The following is a 23,543-nucleotide window of genomic DNA, read 5'->3' on the forward strand; positions in this document are numbered from 1 at the left end:
TTTCATGTTGCTCTGCACCAAACTGACGCAGTGCAACCGTTATGAGTCCAAGAGATAATCCACAATCAGTATGTCTATCAAATCGAGTCACTATCTATCCGTTGAGTCACTACGAAGTTGTGACAGTACTCCAGATATTATACACAATCCAGTACCATGGTGTTCTGCTTGAATGTATCACAAAAGCACTAATGCTGATACTCGAGCCCATCCTTAAAAGTTACCGAACGCATGTGTGGGCGTCTTATGGTCTACCTGCCGTGTGGTGTGTGAGCCTGGTGTGGAGTTTTGAACCGCCTGTTTGTCTATATCCGACCCCTGATGATGCTTTGATGAGTGAAACATGGACCATGTTGGGTTCGGGAACTTTAAGGGCGGGTTTGAGTATTAGCATTAGTGCTCTTGTGATACATTCAAGCCAGAACACCATGGCACCCGATTGTTTGGAGTACTGTCACAACTTCGTAGTGACTCAATGGATAGGCACTGACAGTGACTCAATTTGATAGGCATACTGATTGTGGAGTATGGACTCGTAACGGTTGCACTGTGTCAGTTTGGTGCTGAGCAGCATGAATTTTTCCTGATCAGCTGTTGGAGGACTGCCAAGATAAGAAGTACATCTTTTCTTACTAAGACTCTTATTTTTCGTTGCGTGGAAGGGTGTGGGCTGTTTTTTTTCTTACAAATGGTTGTTGATTTTATATGTGTATTGATGACATATGTTTATGAGGTGTGGTTAACAGCACTATACACAAATGATTTTATATTTGCATAAGATTTTAATGTAAAATTTGTAGTATGGAATAAAGATTTTGTAAGATGTCATAGTTGTGGTACTAGATTGTTTGGAAATTAGCTATGAGAAACATTACTTACCATCACATCCTATGAGGAGTAATAGCAAGGTCTCCTTTCATGTAGTTAATATGTGTTTATCCTGCAGGATAGAGCCATCAAAACTGGACAGTGATGTTCTCGCAGCTTTGCAGGAGGTAGAAGTTGACCCACAGAAGTATCCCTCTGTTTGCAAGTGGAAGAACACTATACAATCCTATTCTCATGCAGACAGGCAGAGGTAAGGTGGCATTGCTCCTCTTGGTTTTAAGATACTTGGAATAAAAAGTTAGATATAAAAAAGGGATACACAGTGCTGCTCTGGTTGAAAAGATTCCTTCACAATATCAGTTTATAAAGAACACACTTGCTGGTTGGGTTTATAACATTTTTTTCTGGGTTTTCTTCAAAACAATGATGCTTTGTTTATTGGTAATATCCCCGGCTGGCGTTTGTTGTCATTAATTTTGTGTCCATAGAGCAGTAGACACAAAATTAATGTTCTTAAGGCACATCCATCCAGTCATGTTTTCAGGATTATCCATAGTGATATGCTTGAGATAGATCTGTATGCACTGGTTCCTTGGTATGCAAACCTATCTCATGTACATTCATTGTAGATATCCTGAAAACTGGGTTGAGGAACACTGCCATAGAAGTTGAGCAAAACACTGCTCCATTTAATGACATTTTTAGCTGCTGCTATGACTTGGCCTAGAGCAGACAGCCTCCAAAAGATTAGTAAAACACACAGGCACATAAATTGTTAGCCAAGTAAACTTAGGAAAACCATTGCTCATCCTGAAAATAAGCTATGAGAAATCTACATATAATTTTGTAATGTGCTGGGCACTTGTGACCCTGACTAGACACTGTCTGAGACTAGGTTCTGGACTTGATGTACTTTAGTCTGATTCCTCATGGTTTTCTTATGTTTTAGTAGTAGCACTGACCAGATTGTGCTTGGTCAGAAGAGATGCTAACAAATGTCTAGATGTGATTAATCACTGGAGGGAATGCAGTGTAAGGCAGCTTATGCTGGGGAGGGGGTGGATTTACATGATTGTAGTTGGCCCTTCATTAGCTTTCCCTCTTTAAAGTTCATTTAAAATCATTCCTTCTTCTTGACTTCTAAAATCTGTATACTATGAAAGTTTTGTGGTGTTGAATTACGTGGAGGGGCATAATCGAAAGGGACGCCCAAGTTTTTCTGAGGGGCGGGGAAACCCGTATTATCGAAACAAGATGGACGTCCATCTTTCGTTTCGATAATACGGTCGGTGACGCCCAAATCTGGAAATCCTTAGAGATGGTTGTCCTTAGACTTGGTCATTTCTGATTTTCGGCGATAATGGAAACTGAGGACGCTCATCTCAGAAACGACCAAATCCAAGCCCTTTTGGTCGTGGGAGGAGCCAGTATTCGTAGTGCACTGGTCCCCCTCACATGCCAGGACACCAACCGGGCACCCAAGGGGGCACTGTAGTGGACTTCAGAAATTGTTCCCAGGTACATAGCTCCCTTACCATGTGTGCTGAGCCCCCCAAAACCCACTACCCACAACTGTACACCACTACCATAGCCTTACGGGTGAAGGGGGGCACCTAGATGTGGATACAGTGGGTTTCTGGTGGGTTTTGGAGGGCTCACATTTACCACCACAAGTGTAACAGGTAGGGGGGTGGATGGGTCTGAGTCCACCTGTCTGAAGTTCACTGCACCCATTAAAACTGCTCCAGGGACCTGCATACTGCTGCGATGTACCTGAGTATGACATTTGAGGCTGGCAAAAAATATTTAAAATTTTTTTTTGAGGGTGGGAGGGGGGCTAGTGACCACTGGGGGAGTAAGGGGAGGTCATCCCCGATTCCCTCCGGTGGTCGACTGGTCATTTAGGGCACACTTTTGTGGCTTGGTCGTAAAAAAAAAAAAAAAAAGGACCAGGTAATGTCGTCCAAGTGTTCGTCAGGGACGCCCTTCTTTTTTCCATTATCGGTTGAGGACGCCCATGTGTTAGACACGCCCCAGTCCCACCTCCAACACGCCCCCATGAACTTTGGTCGTCCCCGCGATGGAAAGCAGTTGAGGACGCCCAAAATCGGCTTTCGATTATGCCAATTTGGGTGGCCCTATGAGAAGGATGCCCAACTTGTGGTTTGTGTCGAAAGATGGGCGTCCTTCTCTTTAGAAAATAAGCCTGATAGTCTATTGTACAGTTTAAAAACAGTAAAATGTATTTATGCTAAATAATTTTACAGATGAAGAGCAGAGGGCCAGCCTAGTGGCCTACAGTTTAATTTGAGAACTTGTATTCCGCTTAACCAAAATAGTTCAAGGCAAGACAGCACAATCAGTTTTACAAATATTTTCATAGTTCATACAAATCAACATCCCAGTACAAAAGCAATTAAAAAAAACCTCCATCAGTAAATCTCTATAACATTAAATACATAAAAACATTTCTGGAATAGCCATGTTTTCACAGATCGCCTAAAACTCTCACAATTTGATATAATTCTGATATTCATTGGCAACAAGTTCCAAAATTCAGATCCCTTCCCAGCTATAGTTGATGAAAAGTTTTCTTCAATCAACATATAGATTATGACAGAATTATCAGTCTAACATCATGAAATGATCTGAGGGCTCTTTTCATTTGTTATAAATTCACAAAATCTTAAAATAGCTAGGACTTTTTTGTGTAAAACTTTAAAAATCAAAGTCAACAATTTAAACTCAATTCTAGCCTTACATGGAAGCCAGTGTAATTTCACCAAATAAGGTGTAGCATGTTCAAACCTAGCATCACCAAATATCAATTTACCTGCCACGTTTTGAGTAATTTGCAGTCTTTTCAATTGCTTATCTGAGGAGCCCCAAATATACAATGTTACAGTCGTCAATAGTTGCTAAAACCATAAACTGAATGAATAACTATCCAAAAGAGAGAAGGGTCCAGAAAATATTTTGATTGAGTTCAACAGTTTCAGCTTAAAAAAATGACACTATTTGCTTGTGCAGACATTTGTTAACCTTGAATCTATCAAAATACCTAACAATTTGATTTCATCATTAACAGAAATCACCCCACCAGCAAGCTTTGATAACACTTGCAGTTTACAAATCGATGAGATTACAACCCAAAAGATGTTAGTCTTATCAGAATTGATTTTTGTTTTTTAATAACACATCAATAACACAAGAACCCTACTGATACAAACATATACTGAATTCAAATCAGGAATAAATGGAAACAAAAGAACGACATCTGCATAAGAAAAGTCTTTAATACCCCAAGGTTTCAAAATCTTTCCCATATCCTTTAAATAAAAATTTTAAAGAATAGGGGAACACAGTGATCCCAGAGGGGATCACATGGATTCCAAGGAAACGAGAGGTGGTTCTGCCAGAAAACTTGCAGGGAGCTTTTCTTGAGAAATCTGGTGAACCCTGCTAACACTTTTATCCACCAAAACAACCTCCAAGAGCCCGGGTAGCAGAATATCATGGTTCACTAGATCAAACGCTGCTGACAGATCCAACTGCACCAGAAAAGCCTGGTGCCCCTTATCCAGAATTAGGTGTAGTTTTGACAGGAGTCCAGCTAAAACTGTCTCTGTACTGAACATGGGACAAAAACCAGATTGCATTGGATCTAACTATTGATACTGGCCTAAATAGGATTGAAACTGTATGGTAACTATGGCCACCATAATTTTGGCAATAGTTGGAATAGTTGTAAGTTTTATGTTAATCTGTACCTTCTGTACAGTGCTTGGGTGAATCTCTTTATAAAGGTGGTTAATAAATCCCAATAAATGGAGGAAGTGACGTCACCGGCGGAATGGCTGCCTGAAGATAGAGCTCCGAGTGACCCACAGGGAAAAAACAGAAATAATACTCGACGCGAACGCGGGAACTCTCCGTAAAACCGCTAAATATCACTGCTCACTTTAGCGGGTCGAACAGCTGTGCCGAACGCGAAGTGCAGAAGTGGATCTTTCGCGATTCGCCTTCCCGGGTGCGGGGACAGCAAGAGCGGCGAACAAAATGGCGGCCGCGGCGCACACCCAAGAACAGCAAATGGCAAACACATCGACTGCAGAGCCCCAGAGAGAAGGTATGGAAGCAGAAATTTCGGAGGAGGACCAATAGCCTGACTGGAAACAATGGCTACAAGAAATCAAAGTGGACTTGAAGGCCATGTGGGGCGATCTGGCAACTTTAGGCACAGATCTCAGAGGGGAAATACGAGAGCTGGGGGCCCGACTAGAAGATACGGAGACCCGGTTGGATTCCCACGATGAAACACTGAACACACTTGACCAACAAGTGGGAGACTTGCAGACCTCCCAACAGCAAATCCTGGACAAACTGGAGGATTTAGAGAATCGCAGCCGGAGATGCAATCTGCGCTTTAGGGGCCTGCCTGAGACACCAGCATACTCAAATTGTGAGGACACGATCCAGAGGCTAGTACGGGATCTCCTGGCTACGAGCGGAACCCAGTTGGAACAATCAGCGATTCATCTAGAGCGGGCTCACAGAGCGCTCGGAACTCCGCGAACGAATCTGCCCAAAGATATCATTGTGTGCTTCAAAGATTATAAGCTGAAGGAACAAGTGGCAAACATAGCGCGCCAGACCCCAAACTTTAAATGGGATTCGTATGAAATAGAAATATACCAAGATCTGGCGGCAGCCACTCTAAAGCGTAGAGCGGATTAAAACCAGTCACCAAGCGATTACAAGAGATGGGTATCCGCTACAGATGGAGACACCCCTTCGCGCTGGTCTTCTACAAGGAGGGAAAGATGCAACAAATCCGATCTTTGATGGAGGCCAAGGAGATTTTGCCAGAAGAAAACTTGGGAGAGTCACTAAAGGCACTGAAACCACCACAAAGAAGGTCGGATGCTCCCCCAAAATGGCAGAGAGTGGGGAAGGGAACACGACGCCTACAGCGGCAGCAATCGGCTGCTAAGATAACCTGACTTTGCCCTTAATCAATCTACTAAGAGACATGACTATAAGACTGTTGGGCACAGGACACTGCTTGACGTAAAGTCAGGAAAAAAGGTTTGAAATAGTTTGCAAAAGTTAATAGAGTTATACAAAGTGAGGCACTGTATAAATATTGTTGGGTTATAGTTTTAACAAAAATGCCAGTCGAGGATTGTTAATTAGTACAATGAAACCTGTGGGGGCACTTGAGAGGCACCATCCGCCTTCCACTTTCTCCTTACACTACCCACGTTACTTAACGTGGGCAGCTACAGAATTTTTGGGGGGAAGATGGGGAGGGAGGGAGGGGAAGAAGAAGGGATGGGATGGTTGGGTGGGGGGAGGGAAGAGGGGAACAAAAGGGAGAGAGCGAATACTGTGAGGAGCGTGACCATGACTCGAAAGCAAGGGAGAGAGTCACAGGAGGGGACACTCAATTTAAGCAATTTATATGATTATCTTGGATAACTCATGGCTGAAATAAATTTTCTACTGCTTAATGCACGAGGGTTGAATATTCCTAGAAAACGGCAGCTCCTGTTCAGGGAGCTACTCCGCCTTCGGACAGATGTGGCCCTGGTACAGGAAACACATCTCCTACCTAGGCATGAACACTTGTGTCAACATAAGAAATTCCCTGGTATATACTTTGCATCCAATAGGGATAACGTCAAAAATAAAGGGGTATTAATAGCATTTAACGGAGCTAAGCCCTGGAAGATACAAAAAATTGTTAAAGATAAAGGGGGACGTTACATCTTAGTGATTTTTTCCTTAGCAGAGCAGGTATATACAGTAGTTAACATTTATGCACCTAATGCAGATCAGGGATCTTTTTTTTTTGTGAGCTAGACCAGATAATTCTAAAACACTTAGAGGGCTCATTACTGATAGGAGGGGATTTTAATCTAACGCTACAGCCCCATTTAGACAACTCCTCACGACACACAGGATATGGCCAGAGAGATAGGGTGGCGCTACAAGAATTTATTGAGCGCTGGCACCTGGTCGATTTTTGGCGACAGGCAAACCATACCAAGCGCAGCTATTCCTATTTCTCGACAGTGCACCAGTCTTCATCGAGGATAGACTTCTGGCTAGGAGAGGCTGCGATGCAGGGGCTTATAGGTTCACAGCAAATCCTACCCCGTACATGGACAGATCACTCCCCCATATTATTACAACTAATCCTCCCTAAGACTCGACGAGAAAACGGGGGCTGGCGACTAGATGATACTTTGCTCCAAGAGCCCGCTAACATACTAAGCCTGGAGCGACATATTAAGGAATACATTCAGTTCAATGACACTGGGGAAGTGACTCCTATAGTACTTTGGGAGAGCTTCAAAGCAGTCATGCGCGGACATCTGATAGCATTAAAAACCCACATAGGGAGAACAAAGAGAGCCAAAGAAGCCGAACTGCGGGGACAACTGGGGAAAGCGGAAACCGCACTTCACCGAGATGGGCCCCGGCCGGCAGTGGAGATTATCGATCAAATACATAGACTGCGAAAACAGATAAATGAGCTGGAGCTGGCGGACTTGGCAGAAAAACTTCAGCGGGTCCGCCAGTCCCACTTTGAATTTGGCAATAAAGCCAGCCGGCTTTTGGCTTATAAACTTAAACAAACTACACTCCGGAATGTGGTGGTGAGTCTAAAAGATGAGGGAGGGATAACACGCGTAGACCCCGAGTATATTGAGGCGGCATTTGGGGACTTTTATAAAACACTATATATGGCAGGGGAGGAGGTACCGGAAGAGGAAATGGAGGATTATTTTGCGGACATAGAACTCCCTAAACTAGCAGTTAGTGCAGATCAAGTCCTGTCACAACCATTTGAGCTAGAGGAGCTCCTGCGGGTTCTCAAGGAGCTTCCTATAGGTAAGGCGCCGGGGCCCGACGGATTCACCAACAAATTTTATAAGGTGTTTGGGGGGGTGTTGGCTCCACTGTTATTAAAGGTCTTCAATTCGCTTGAATTTAGTCAGGAGCTCCCCCCCACATGGAATCTGGCTAGCATTACAGTTATCCCTAAGCCGGGAAAAGACCCGCAATTATGTGCATCATACAGGCCGATTTCTTTGTTGGGGTAGATTATAAGATCTTTACAAAAATTTTAGCGACCAGACTCCAGAGATACCTCCCAACACTAATCCATGAAGACCAAACGGGCTTTGTACATGGAAGACAGACTTTTGATAACATCCGCAGGGCCCTCCACATGATACATCACACACAGGAACATAAACTTTCTATGTGCCTGCTATCCCTTGACGCAGAGAAGGCATTCGACCGGGTGAGTTGGCCTTTCCTGTTTACAGTCTTGGGTAGGATGGGTTTCACCGGGCGATTCACACACTGGCTTAAACTGATCTATAAGGCACCCTTAGCATCGATAAGGGTAAATGGGAGACTCTCCAAGCCATTTCAACTACATAGGGGGACCCGACAAGGTTGTGCGCTATCACCATTGCTCTTTGCGATAGTTATGGAGCCATTGGCTATTCAGATACGAACGCACCCTGATATCAGGGGACCACGGGTGGGGGGCCTGGAAACACGGGCGCTCCTCTTTGCGGATGACATACTACTTATGCTCCGGGAGCCAGGACACGCAATTCTGAAGATACAAGAGTTGCTCCAGTCGTATGGGAGAGTATCTGGCTTCAAGGTTAACCTAGACAAGTCAGAAGCGTTAGATATAAATATCCCAGCCCCACAAAAAGCACAGTTGCAGACTACTTCCCCATTTCGATGGGCTGCACGACATATTAGATATCTGGGAGTCAATATTCCGAGGAGTTTGGATGAGCTATTCCAATCAAATTTCCCAGAAATGGTAAAAAGGCTCTTTGCAGAACTACATCGATGGGAGGGATTGACACTGTCTTGGAGTGGGAGGATCAATGCAGTTAAGATGGTTATATTACCTCGAATTTTGTATCTTTTTATAGCCCTGCCCATAGCCATCCCAGATAGTTTTTTGCGAGGCCTACAGAACAAGGTATTTTCATTTATTTGGAGAAAACGACCCCCGAGGGTGAAAAGAGAAGTCATGTATCAATCGAAAGAGAGGGGAGGGATGGGAGTTCCTTCCTTCACACACTACTTACAAGCAGCCCACCTTAGAGTAATAGCTACATGGCTTCAGGATACAGGGAAGACCTGGACAAGGGTGGAACAAAAATGGATGGGACCTTTCCCGCTGCGAGCTATCCCCTGGTTATCGCGGGAAGATTTAGGAGAAATAAGGGAAGCCCGCCTATGATGCGCTGGCCTCTATTGACGTGGAGTAAGATAAGGGGACACTTTTTCCCGGGGCGAATATATTATAGGCATATGTTCCTTCGCTTTGCTCCCCAGTTCAGACCGGGCAAACAAGATAAAGCTTTCCAGCGATGGGAGGAGATGGGGCTTTGTGAATTAGGCCAAATGTGGGAAACGGATAAGACGGTGCCATTCCAAGAATTATGCCAGGAGCATGGCCTCTCTCCCCTGCAAGCTTTTCAGTACTATCAAGTGAAGGATTTTATAGCTCGCAGAGCACAGGATGAGTTAAAGCTACAAGAAACTAAATTGGAGGAGGGATGATGAAGGGAGGAGGAAGGGGTAGCATCTCAAGAATATATAGGGCACTACTTCTACATGCTAACCCAGTGGAGCGATACCTATCAAGGTGGGAGAAAGCCATGGGGGAAACCTACACAAAGCCCCAGTGGAAAGTGGCACTTAGATCTCTGCTAGCAGTCTCGGTGTCTAGTGCCTTAACTGAAAACGGTCACAAAATATTATACAGCTGGTACTACACTCCCCATCGCTTGGTTAAAATAGGGTCAGCTTTGTGTTGGAGGCAATGTGGAGAAGTGGGGGATATGATTCATGTGTGGTGGGCATGCAAGCATGCGCAGGAGTATTGGGGGGAGATATTGAAGTTTCTAGGTGAAGTTACAGGAGTGAACTACCAGATGAGAATGGACTACTGCTTACTCCATTTTAGACCTACAGGAATTCCTAATGCCATACACCGCTTTGCCGTACAACTATTCGTGGCCGCCAAATTGGTGCTGGCGGCGGCATGGAAGCAACCTACACTTCCGGAACAGCGGTCAGTGTTGCGGAAACTGGACTATATTCATTTGATGTCGAAGTTGACAGCCTTACGCACTGGCCGTATTCCGCAGTACCATAAAACGTGGAACCCTTATGAACAATGGTTAACCTCTCGGACACCCCAGATCGATGTGTCACATGGACAAGTCTAAAGAGAATTGGTCACAAAACTTCCTAAGAGGAGGGACTACAATAGGGGAGGGAGGGTATTAGTTGGAAACATGTTAGTTGAAAGAGGAATTCTAATTTCTGTACAAAGATAAAGTGTGGATACTGTTATGTTTCTAATGGAAAATAATAAAACAAATTTGGAAAAAAATAAAAATAAATCCCAATAAATAAATAATATTCACTACTGGACAATAGTTTTTACAAAGCGATCTATCCAGGTTTCCTCCTTTTTAATAGAGGTATCAACACAATCCCCTCAGCCTTTTTGGGTAACAGTCTTCTTGTAATGATTTTATATTCATTACATAAAGTAACATCTCCTTAGGCATAGGCTTAAATAGGTCTACTCGACATGGATCCAAAATACAGGAACCCTTACCAAACTTAGGGGTCCTTTTACTAAGGTGCACTGAAAAATGGCCTGCGGTAGTGTAGACGCGTGTTTTGGGCGCGAACAAAATCATTTTTTAGTGCACCTGGAAAAAAATGCCTTTTTTACATTTTTTGCCGAAAATGGACATGCGGCAAAACGAAAATTTCCGTGCGTCCATTTTGGGTCTGACCTTACAGCCAACCATCAACCTAGCGGTAAAGTCTCACGCGGTAACTGGTCGGTAATGACTTACTCGCATCAAATGCCACTTGATGCGCTTAGCTGACACGCCAGAAAATAAAAAATATTTTTTGGACGTGCGTAGCGGACACGCACCAAAAATGAAATTACCACAAGGGTCACGCGGTAGCCGGGAGGTAACTCGGAATTGGCGCACGTTGAGCTCACATAGGCAATTACATGGCTTAGTAAAAGGGCCCGTTAGCAATTAACTGATTCTATGTAATTCAAATCCCCTATCTTATTGTATTTCTTAGTTCCATGTAAACAACAATTAATTGGAAAATGTGGGCTAGAAATGCTGTAAATAAAGAAAATAAATAAAAGTAGCAAAATTAATTTCAGCAAATGATGACCAATAACGGTCCACTGAACAATGCTTACTAAGCTGAACTCCTTTATCCTGCTCATATATACTTTTAGGGATAGATTCCAAAAGAGAAGAAACTTTTGACTGAAAAAAGCAGGCAAAAGCATATGATGACAAATTTGATTTCACTTCTGACTGTGGAGCCCTAGAGAATGATTTTACCAGTTCAAAAAGTTTACAAGAAACATTAGCACTTTCTAAAACATTTTGGGAATAATACTTCTGTTTCTCTCTCAGTACTGTGAACTACTGTGCTGAGAACCTGGGTTGGATTCCTGGATCCAGCTTCCAAGTCCTGGCTAGGCAGATTCTTCAGAGAGCTATGGTTGTGGGGAAGCCTTCCTCTGCTAATACTGCCTATCTGGAGTTTTGCTGAAATAATCCATTCTTGGTGTATTAGTGATGATCTTGTAGTAATAACATTGGTCTTATTTCTTCCTTGTTGCAGTTGGCCCAGCACAGCAATGTTGAAGGGAAGATCCAAGTCTGGTTCTGCGACTGTCTATTCTTCACTCAGCCCAGTCTGCACCCCAGGCAGGAGCAGTCCTATGCCCATCAGCCCCTCGGACTTTGGCAGCCCCAGTCGCTACAGTCCAGCCTATGCCAATCACATCCTTTTGTTAAAGCTCCGCCATCGTTCTGACTTTTCCTCTTTCTAGTGCCTCTTCCCCTCTGCTGCTCTTGGAGGATTGGAGGTTGTTGTTTGTGTGGTTTTGTTTGGTTTTCATTTACGTGTATGCCTTTCTTGTTCGATACAAAGCGGGGACATTCTGGCTATTTCATATTACTTATTTCATGAGGAACTGTGTATCTTGGACTCATTTACTGTTTGTTCACTAGAAATAAGAAATAGTATCACTTGTGTTGGTCAAATAACCTACATAGCAAACTAATGCAGTCAGCATTTATGTGGTCATTCCTTCAAAGCACCCATATTGCATTAAGTCAGAAGTAAAACTCTGAAACACATTCCCTCTGCAGACACTTTCACATCTCATGTTGCTCACCCACTAGAGAGACATACATGAAACTAGTAGCATACATTTCCACCTAAGCATTCCTTGCAATGCAGGGGGGAGGGGGGGGTTGAGTTCTCCATTGTTGGCAGCCCTCAACCCAAACCATTGCAATAAGGGTGACTGAGGGGAAAATGAGTTAGATGGTTGGGTCCAACTCCCAGGGAGTTGGGCAAAGCTCCATTTTTTTAAAGCAGGCTCCTAAGCTCATAAGGAGAAAATCACTTAGAACCTGATCAAAACCCTTCTTACCCCCAAGCAGAGGAGTGCTCCAAAATTATAGAAACCTGCTGTATAGTGCCTAGTAACTTTTTAATTTTTTTATTTGCTGATTTGCTTTGACAACCGAATTGGTAAAATATCAAGAATTATAAAGCACATTTAGCAGGGATTTCCAGCAAGTGTTACCCAACTAAGTCCTCTCTTCCAGGATTAGTGCTAGATTTTAGGTATGTGGCGCAGATGCTGTTAGGAGAGGTGGTGAAGGTCTGTTTTGGGAATGATCTCACACACTTTTATCTGTGTCCATAACTGAAACTCGATATTGGTTACCAGTTTCAGCTGCGGTTAGATAAAATGGTTGTGCTTAAATAGATAAGCATGAGGCTTTTGGGTCCAGACTATGCCAGGTTTGTCCTAAAAGTCCATTTAGCATATATACATGGAAGATTCAAAGGCCTTTTTCTTTTATTCCCAGTAGAAGAAGGAGGAAAGAGACATCCTAGTGAGGTTGCAGTTGCTTCTGTGAAGTAGCATTAGCATAGTTTCCAAGTGACAAAGCAACTATAGAGTTCAAAGAGTATTTGCCTACAGGCTGGTTAGATGAGAAGCTTTTTTTGTTGTTAAAGATGGATTATGTTTCACAGTGTAACTCAGTCAGAAACTGTTCTTTGTTGTAATCCAGAGGCTTTTATTTTCCTCATTGCAGATGTACTTAGTGCCGAATAAGGTAAAGGTTTTCCAGCTTGTCTCCTACCATTTTTTAACAAGAAATTAAGCATATTTTTACATGGTTATAAAGGGTGCAATTCTATAATCAAGTGCCTCCAACTAGGCACCTGGGAGCCTATTCTCTAATACAGCGGTCCTGAAATCCAGTCCTTGATGTCTACAACCTGGCTTGATTTTTAGGATTTCCACAATGAATATGTATGAGATCAGTTTGCATGCAATGGAAGCAGTGAATGCAAATAGATCTCATACATATTCATTGTGGAAATCCTGAAAATCAAGCTCGATTGTGGAGGCAGATGCGTGGCACGGGAGCATAGCCCCCAGGAAACTGATGGAAAGCTAAGCAGGAACCTTGAGGACTGGATTTGAGAACCCCTGCTATAAAGGAACATAAGTGTCTGTTCAGTTAAAGAATACTAGTGTAACAGCTCATATATGTCCTCTTTGCAAATACAATACACACTATAAGTGGATATTTGCAGAATAGCACTTACGCGCCATACTAGCATTTGCACACACAAGTGCAGACACATAGGTGTAAATGCTACTATTCTAACCCATTTACGTGAATTGTCCTCAACATGTCCTTTCCTGGTCCCTGGATCTACTGCTGGCAGCAGCTTTCTGACTGGTGGTGGTCCTTAAATGGGATAGAGAAAAGAAAAACTTAATACTTTTTAAGATGGCTTTTAATTATAGTTGTTGTTGTCTCCCCTCTGGTACTTTCCATTACCACTAACTATGCGGGAAGATGCTCTCTGGGAGGATTTACTGTTGTGAAAAACTGACCTAAAAACAGAAAACTTAGGAGACTGTTACTAAGCATTACTTCATTTCTTTTACTATTGCCCCTGCTAAACTGGAAGAGCCGGGACCATGCTGGTTCAGCAGATCTGTTAACTGCATCTTGTAAAGTGAATTGAACAGTACTGCAGACCCAAGCCTTGCCTCAGTCCTAAATATAGACTGTGTTTAGTACAAACTTTAGATTGCACTTGATGCTTTTTAGTGCCTTTTTGTATAATATGTATTTTAAAGTTAGCTTGTTTTGATTTTTTGTTTGTTTGTTTTTTGCTTTTAAGTGTGTAAACAGATTTTCCCCTTCTGAAAAGCAATCCTTATTTTTCTGAATTGGAAAGTGTTGGAAAGACTTTTTTTTTGTACAGTTCCATAAAGATCCTTAGACCTAGCAGCAAATATCTGGGAAGGGGGAGACAGAGCAGTGAAAATAAGTTCATAACTTTATAATTAAAAAAAATATACATATATATAGCTATGGGAAGCTACAGAAAGTACTGATGGATGGATTCTACTTATTTGTGTGATATTAGATGCTGTGATGGCATCTCCTAGTGTCACATAGTTTCTGTCAAATCTTGGGTTCTTGCTATTCTGAGCACTGATACTGAAGCATGTACTAGGCCAAGCCACCCAGGTCACTGCCTCTGCAGCTGTGCAGCATGTAGATGATCAGTTTGCTCTATCATCTTGCAGCTGATTATGACTTTTGAAGGGCCTCTACTTTGTGTAGTAATTAAAACAAGCTGCAATGTACCTACTGTATGCAAATTAAGTATAGTTACTGCTCATCAATTGTGACTTCCTTTAAGCAGCTTTCTGTTGCTTCCCTGAAATCCTAGAAGCAGTAAAAAAAAAATTTCATCCGGAATGACAGCTGATTAATATTCGTTACCACATAATCTTTATGGATCAGTCTGAACTCCTAGGGCCCTGTTTACTAAGCCACGCTGTAGGCGCGCAAACATTTTACCCCACGCTGATAAGAGTCACCCATTATATTCCTGTGGGTGTCTATTGTTAGCGTACAGTAAAGTTTGCATGCCTACAGCGTGTCTTAGTGAACAGGGCCTCTAGTTTTGTTAACTTTTGACTTACTAAGGTGGCTGCTTCTAACAGGAGAATTGCTTCAGGAACAGTAACAGTAATGCTGTAATTGAAAAAGGGTGAGTAACTGCCAGCTAGTTATGAAATAACAGCACAGTACTTAGAGGATAGCTTTTAAAAACAGAAACATGTATATATTCTTGGCCTACATATACCAATTCCTGAATATTGGTTTCAAAGTGTAGTTTGTTTAGGGTATCTTATGTAGCAGCAAATGTTTTAATCATATATTTATATGAAAGTAATGAGTCTAAAAACTAGCAGCCATTCTTAAAATCTCCAAAGGAATGTTGAACTGTGCAGTGTTTAAAAAAAAAACTGGTGGCATAGAGGGTGGAATTGATCCATCCAAAGACCATTTTTAAAGTCCATTCTTTCTGTATTGCTGTGTGAATTGAGCAGAGCACAAGGGGATTTTATAATCACTGCAGCCATCTCATGTAAGCAGATAGGTAAGAGGTGGTGTTAGGAAAGTTTTATATAGCACCGATTGGAATTTTTAAAAAGCATTCAAGGCACTTTGGAAAGCACAGCAAAGCTTTGCCACCTCATGCACAACACGAGTCTGAGTTGTCTTTAGTACACTCTGCAGTGAGATGAAAGGTCTAAATTCAGGGCCATTTTCTTTGTAAAGTAGTTTTGTAGTTCCACATCAGGAGCACAAGAAATTTCAGGCTTTTGAATTAATGGGCCTGAATTTTACTATTACTTTTTTGTTCGTTTAGTAAAGAAACTAGCCATCTGTAGGGGTTGTGGTAGCTTGTGGCCACACTGTTGAGGAATTGCTAAAATAGCTGAATGTCTGTCTGCAACTTTCAGCAGTTCATTCCATAAAAAGGGATGTTGCCAACTGTCACGTTTTTTTTTAAATAAATATTGTATAAATATTTGTATAAACTTTTGTTATATTTTTAAATCTAGAGTGCCAACTCAAATTTGCTGATTCTCCTTTTTCCTGTTAATGGACAGTTATGTTGGATGTACTGTGGTCTTTCCAATTGTGCATGTTAATGGTTCTTTTTAAATACTGGATATGGTTTAAAACAAATGTTAGAATAAATAAAGTGTGCACAAAATACTATTTTTCTTTCTAGATTCTACACCAGTTTGGGTGTGTGGAGCTGATTTTCCAAATAGGTTTGTCCAGCACACACTAGTGCAGAATGAACCTCTCACACAAGCCAGGGTACATTAGGTTTGATCTTGATCTCTGATTTACTGGTGCTCTTAAGGAGAGCAGCCTCTGGTGCTCGGAGAGTAGTATTGTGTGTTTTTTTTTTTTTCTCCATTTGAGGTAGGTATGGGGAAAATTGACTAGCAGCAGATATAGTATTAAGGTCATTTTAGAAGCAGACATGTAAATGGAACATTTATACATACACATGCAAATGGCATTTGTAGAAAGCCACTATTTGTACATGTATATCCTCCACAGACGTTTGAGGGGAGTGGGCCACAAAAATACACATTTCTTCCCATTTTGATATGGGAAGACACGTCTAGAACAAAATATATCACTGTCTTCTTTGCACCTATCCCGGAGGCATGCACAAGTGCCAGCTTAGACCCGGTGGGGGGGGGGGGGAGGTGCAGAAACCAAAGGCATCTCCTCTTGACATCCTGATGACCCAACCCCAGTTCTTACCTGAGGTCTGCCTGGTTTCTGGGGGAGGGGGTGCCTTGGAGTGATCCTTAGTTCCTATCAGGTTGAATGCCTGAGTTAAAAATTAACACCTCTGACCCCCCCCCCCTAGCGGTTATACAGGCACCATCTCAAGGTGAGCTTTGCCATTCTTTCATTCAAGTCCATGGTGCCCAGTACAACTGAGACTGTTAGCATTTTTCCTGGTCCCTGAGATCTCCTGTGTTTCTGAATATCTAGTATAGAATAGTTGGTTGGTACTGAGCTGATGCTGGAATTTGCTTATTAGAAGTGTCATGAATATAGTAACCTACCAGTTAGACTGAACAGTGTATATATAATTCCAATAGGTTTTGGTAGACTTAAGTTAAATTTAACAGATTGGATTATTCAACTGACTGTACCTTCCTTAAGGCTTTTACCTGAAGAGGATCATTTTCAAGGTATTTTAAATCAGCAATTACCTGAATAAATTTCCAGGGCTAAAAACTGTTATTATTTATTTTTATTGTACCCGCACTTTCCCACTCATGGCAGGCTCAATGCGGCTTACATGGGGCAATGGAGGGTTAAGTGACTTGCCCAGAGTCACAAGGAGCTGCCTTTGCCTGAAGTGGGAATCAAACTCAGTTACCCAGGACCAAGTCCACCACCCTAACCACTAGGCCACTCCTCCACTCTTTCAAAGTATGCTTAAACACTGGTTGGTTTGGTGGAGACTTGACAACCAGTGTTTGAGCTTGGGTGGCTGGGGCCCACACACTGTGGTGTGCATGGCTGTGGCCACCTTGTTGGGTAGACTGGATGGACCATGCAGGTCTTTAGCTGTCACCAGTTACTGTGCATATGTAAAGCTCCCCATGCTTCATCATAGGTTAAAATATGGAAATATTTTTAGTTTTGGAAATTGTCCAGGAAGGAGAATGTAGCAATTGATGCACTACAGGTTTATCCCTTTTGGTTTCTTGCCCTAAATTGATGTAGGAGTTTCTACAAGGTACTGGGAGTTGTCAAGAAACAGAACAACAGCATGGTTCTCCTTGCAGCAGAAGGGGAAAAGACTTATTTGTTTTTTTTTTTTTTGGGGGGGGGGGGGGGGGGTTCTTTCTACTGAGGCAGCACCATTTGCTTTCTCAGATGGTTTGGAGTTTGTGCTTTAGAGGTTACATTTCCTTAATTCATGAAAGAAGAAAACTTGTCTGGGAGGCTGGATGCATCAACCAGGTACTTTGATGCCGTTAAGAGTGGGGGTTCCCCCCACACATTCCAATGCATCCCACTCAGCCTAACAATGTACCCCCTCACGGCTCACAATCCTACTAATCCTCAAACCTGCTACCATATCAAACTGCTTTCCCCCAACCATTTTTTTTTGAGGGGACAGAGGGGAGGAACCAGCAAGGTATTTTAATGGGGTAAATCAGATGGAGTAGTGAGTTTGGAGGGAGTCAGTAGGTTGTGTTAATGAGTTAAGAATAGTGGGGTATAGTAGAGCCACCCAGGCTTTCAGTTCCTCCACATTTCACCCTTCTGTTTGAAAGCCTTAAGTTTTGCCACAAGCCCTGTTAGTCTCCCCATGACAGGCATGTCAGTGCTAATTGCATTGTTGGGGCAGACTAATATGCTGGGTCTGCTGTCACCAACTCTTGTATGGAATTGCTCCAGAAAGGTGGTTTATCAGTTTGTTTTTCCCTCCCAGTGCAATGCTATTAAACTGTATGGTAAAACCAAATCTTTAAAAAAAATCAGACAAAATCCATAAATTATTTAATCCAATTGCTTACATTGATTTCTGCAGTGACAAAGACAAACACTCAAGAAATAAACCTAACCCTAAGAAGCATGAAGAATAAAAGAGGCATGCTGTGTTCTGTCCAGCTCAGGTACAGGTTCTGTAATCATAATCATTGAGTGCACTTATACAGCCCTTTAATGACAAGACTTTGCACCTTACAAGTCCAAATACCGATAACTCATTTCAACTGCCTGCTGCATGAGGCAGGGCCTTACCCTCCAAATCAGAAATGGGATGATTCAGGAAATCTAGACTGCCCAACTTGGCATTTCATCCTTTAGATTGTAAGCTTCTTTGAGCAGGGACTGGCCTTCTTTGTTAAAACTGTACAGTGCTGCGTAACTCTAGTAGCGCTCTAGAAATGTTAAGTAGTAGTTATGATTCTAGCTCCAAGAATTGTGCTTTAACAGAGGGATCTTGTACTTTGAGAGTGATAAATGCTGGCTAACAAGGCCTAACACAAATTGAAGGTGGCCAAAGTTCCTCATAAAGGAAATTATGATTTTCACCATGTTCGGTTTTCCAGCGATTTATAATGGCTGAATGCTTTGTGTAGAAGTGTGCCACACACCTGCTTCCTGCATAACTGTAAACTTGCCTTTGAGAAGGTATGTATTTAAAGTCACAGCACTATTAAAATGTAAGTATCTGAGGACTTGTTACTGCTCAGGATTAGAGGTCAAGCTCACACACACACACACACCTATGTACGTGTAATCTCAAGAATTCTCTACATATTCAACAAACTGGAATAAGTTAAACTTCCATTAGACCTCTACATATGGGAGGAGGCAGATAGCAAAGTTAAGAGAGGGTGAATGGAGGATGACAGAGGTGTGATCCTGCTAGGAAAGGCATGGATAGGAGCGATCTCTGGTATGGACAGACAAGATGGGAATGATGGAGAAGGGGTTAGAGGGGAGGAAATGTGATATAGGATTAAGCTAGCAGAGAAAAGGTGAGTGGGTGATGTGGCTGCTATTTCTCAACAGGTGTGGATGCATTAACTCAACAAAGGCTTAGCTGAGAGACCTTTGGAGAAAAAAAAATGTGACAACTGCACAAGGAGACACAAGCTCTGAGAAATTATTGATGTATAAGGGAAGGGGAAGAGAAATGGGTGGTGGTGGTGGTGGTTAATTAAACTGAAAACAGCAAAGTCCATAACAAGTCTCAAGATGGTGGATCTCCTATATAAAGTCTATATCCATTCCCATCTAATGTGTGAGCAGAAGAAACTCAAGTGGGGATTAGGTAGGAGAGTTGCTTTCAGCATTCTATAAAAGGGGAGGGGAGAGAAGGGCATCCTGATTCGTAAGAGGGTTCCTGTTCACATACATAACCTTATTCAAGATGTGGCGGCATGTGATGGTACTGGGGGTCCTGTATGAGATCAAGCTTCTCCTCTACAACATCTGTGCTCCTGGGCAACCTAGTGCAACGGTATTGGGGACTTCAATATTGTCAGAGCCCCACGGTGAAGTGGACTTCCCACACTATTTGGTGGTATATAAGATGCATGTGACTAGATTATATGCTAATATTAAAAATGTTGTTCCCAAACTTATAGTAACTAGTGACTACAAATGCTCCAAGTTTCACAGCAGTCTTACTTTTATAATAAACTTTATATGTTTTGTATTTTTATTATAATTATGTATGTTTTATTTTGTAACCTACCTATAATTGGTAGTGTGGAATATAATTTTTTAAAAATCACTCCTTGGTCAGTATGGATCTGCCTGATAAGAGTTTGGAGGGTGACCCTGTCCCTTTATCAGAACAGAGTGTTTAGGGTGTGCTTTGGGGGGGGGGGAGGGATATGACATGGACAATGATAATGGAGAGGTAGATGCCTTAAAGCTGGCAAAAACCTTGTGCCCAAATGGGATGAACTCAAAATATTTAACCAAGCCCATGTGGTGGTACTACCACAGCCAGGGAAAGATTTGGAATAGCAAGGGTCTTACAGCCATAAATCTTTTTGAATCAAGACATTACGAACATAACAACTGTGCTGGATAATCAATTGAATGAACTCCTTCCAGCGTTGATTCACATGGATCAAAATTAGATTTGTAGAAAGTAGGTATACGTCCTCTAATCCAATGAGGGCTAGGGCTGTGGCAGCACAGCAGTTTAGAGGAAAGAAGTACTGGGGAGTTTGGATGCAGAAAAGGCATTCGTAAGATGTTCTAGGATTACTTGATTTGGGTGTTAGGGATGTTTGGAACACAGGGTGCTTTTATGGGGTGGGTCTCAAGGTGATATACCAGTGGTTCCAAACCCTGGAGGCACCTCAGTTAGGTTTTCCTGACAGCCACAATGAATATCCACAAGATAGACCTACATGCAGTGGAGGCAGTACATGCAAATCTCTTTCATACTGTGCTATACAACAGCCTGGCGGCAATGTTGGTAAGAAACTGGAAACAAACTTTTGACCTCAAGAGGGACACAAAGAAAGGATGCACCTTCTCTCCCTTTTTATCCTTTCCTTAGAGCCCCTGGCCATAATGATCACAGTGTTCCTGGAAATACAAGGAATAGAGGTAGGGAGGGTGGAGTACCATATAAATGTATTTCCAGATGATATGGTATTGTTTGTAAGGCAAGTGAGGAAGAATATAGGTACAATTATGCAGATTACAATGTGTTTTGAGAGCTTTTCTGGACTACAAATCGCTATGAAAGCACAGGTGTTAACATTATGGGAAGACCACTGGCATGATTTTCAATTGCGATAGGTAAAAGAGAGTATGAAATGCTTTAGGCATGTACCTTAGAAGGAGCTATCAATCTATAAGATGACCAATACAGATACAGTGCCCAAAATCAGGCAAATTTGCCACAAGTGGAATAGTCTCCTGCTCTGTTTGCCTGGATAACATTTATGAAAATGATTTTGCCAAAGCTTCTGTACATTATAAAAATGATGCCTGTATGGATAAAAAAATATATATAATGAGGCCGGATAAGTTGGACCTTCATTTGGAACTCAAGGAATGTGAGGATAAGATACCCAAGCTAGCTCCAGACAAAGGCAGTATTAGGCTACCAGATCTCTGGCTGTACAATGTGGCCAATGTAGTGAATACATGAAGTATACATGGGTAAGTAAAAGTACAAATGCTCCCTGAAGGCCTACTGGAAGACTGGTGTGACCCTCTTTTATTAATGCCAGCCACTTGAGGAATGGACATCAGGGGCAGGTGGGAGGCAGCTGCTGTTTCAGATGGCATGGAAGTGGTGGAGGGTTAGCAGAAGAGAGTGCATAAGATTCCTCCAGTTTTACATGTACTAGGCATGCCAGATTTTCCCACAGGGCAGGGTAGAAGTTTCAGATGTGGTAGGAGAAAGAGTGCAGTAGGTGAGACACTTACTGAAGATAAACAAAACAGAATTTCCAACCTTAACAGGTCAAAGAGAAATAGAAATGTCCTACCTCTTATTTACTGCAGTATCTGCAGGTGCAGCATTATTATGACAGGATGAAAGCTAGGGCTTCTGGGGGATCTTCCTTAATTTACCTCCATGTGTAAATTCTGGTGCAAGTTGAGGAAAGGGGAATTGGCTATCTGCAGGTGCTGGTGGCAGGTTGTACTAATGACACGGTGGAGGGGGTTGGAGGGAGACTAGCTAGAGCAACTGTTTGATCAGATTGGGGAGGTGACTGTCAAGAAATGTGGTATAAGATCATGCACAGGGCCTATGGGACTGAAGGTGTGGCCAGACTACTTGTGCACAGTCAAGGTAGGGACCTTAGTGCACTCTCTCTTGGAGGATGGGAAGCTGAAGCAGTAGTTGAAGACTATTAAGTAGAGAAAAAATGATAAGGACTACTTCTATTAGGAGATGAAACCCCTAAGTGGAATAAGCAAACACAGAGGACAAAAAGTAGATCTGTGCAAGTAATGCTGGTTAAAACAAAATGTCATATTAAAATGCTGGCTGAAAGGAGAAACTGCCCATTCAGTGTTGGAAAGGCCTGATGCAGGACATGGCATCCTTTGAAATGAGAACGCACAGCCATACGATAACAGGAGTGAATACTATATAAGCCACTCTGGTATCACTTTGGAACTAGACATCTGATAGAAAAAGAGGGAGGGGGGCATGGTGAGTGAGGGTAAATGGGAAGGTTAAGAAAAACTTGAGAAAATTAAGAAACTGGTGAAGGGGGGGGGGGGGGCAGAGTCACCCCAGGTGCACCTTAAATTTTGCATAGTTCTATTTGGTTGGCCAGAGTTGTACTTTCAGTGTTTTTTTTTCTCAAGAGAAATAAATACACCAAACTGGATGAAAATAGACAGTGGTACTGGAATCCATCTTTTAAAAGCATAATTACTTGTGGAATCTATGTTTGTACTTCACCAATCTGAGAACAGAGCATCCAGAACTTAATGTCCCCCTGTTCTGTGAACAAATCAAAATTTATGGTACATCCACTCTACTTCCTAAGACTTTAAAAATACTATCTCAGAAAGGTTAAAAACTACCCCAAAGGGCTCTGCCCAGAGTACTTAGGACATGTGCATGTCTACAGAGTTTAAAAAAAAAAAAGTAACGCTTCCATGGTACTCATAGGTCCCAGGGACAACAGAATGGTCCTTCCAAAAAAAAAAAAAAAAACACCTTTCTCCCCACTTTTGCACCTAGGGAAAATCTTTCTACTGAATAATGACCCTACAGCTTTGACAGCAAACAGGAAGATGGCTGAATCATCAGAAGTCTGAAGCTTGTGAGTAGTAAACTCAGGCATTCTGCATTCATTCATTCGCCTCTCACAAACCATCAGGATCCATAAGCGGAGAAAAAGCTGTCAAGAAAATGGAAACTGCATAGCCTAAAATCTGGGTATGGCAGAAAGCAAGCTACAGGGTGGGATGGCTGAAGAACAAGGCAGAGTGCCTTAGAAAAAGGGTTTTAAAAATGCAATATGCAGAAATAGTCAAATTATCACAGCTTTTGTCCCCAATCCCATCACCTCCTCGCAAATGGCTATAGCTCAGCTGACCAGTTTTCCAGACTAACCAAATATAACTAAACATCCATTCAGCGCACTCTCATGACTCAGTCATCTGCTTTAGTCTCTAAAAGGAGGCTCTTATTAACAGGGA

The 23,543-nt window shown here is 42.3% G+C and overlaps 1 protein-coding gene across 1 annotated transcript in view; it reads left to right on the plus strand.

Moving 5' to 3' along the window:
• Positions 1 to 16,067, plus strand: part of ANKLE2 (ankyrin repeat and LEM domain containing 2) — a 99,323-nt gene extending 83,256 nt beyond the window's left edge. The window contains 2 exon segments of the mRNA XM_030220213.1: positions 947 to 1,078; positions 11,560 to 16,067. Coding sequence (XP_030076073.1) covers positions 947 to 1,078; positions 11,560 to 11,770 — 343 coding nt within the window. The 3' untranslated portion in view covers positions 11,771 to 16,067.
• The last annotated feature ends 7,476 nt before the right edge of the window (positions 16,068 to 23,543 follow it).

The sequence above is a fragment of the Microcaecilia unicolor genome, chromosome 11 (assembly GCF_901765095.1).
Source record: "Microcaecilia unicolor chromosome 11, aMicUni1.1, whole genome shotgun sequence".
Lineage (NCBI taxonomy): Eukaryota > Metazoa > Chordata > Amphibia > Gymnophiona > Siphonopidae > Microcaecilia > Microcaecilia unicolor.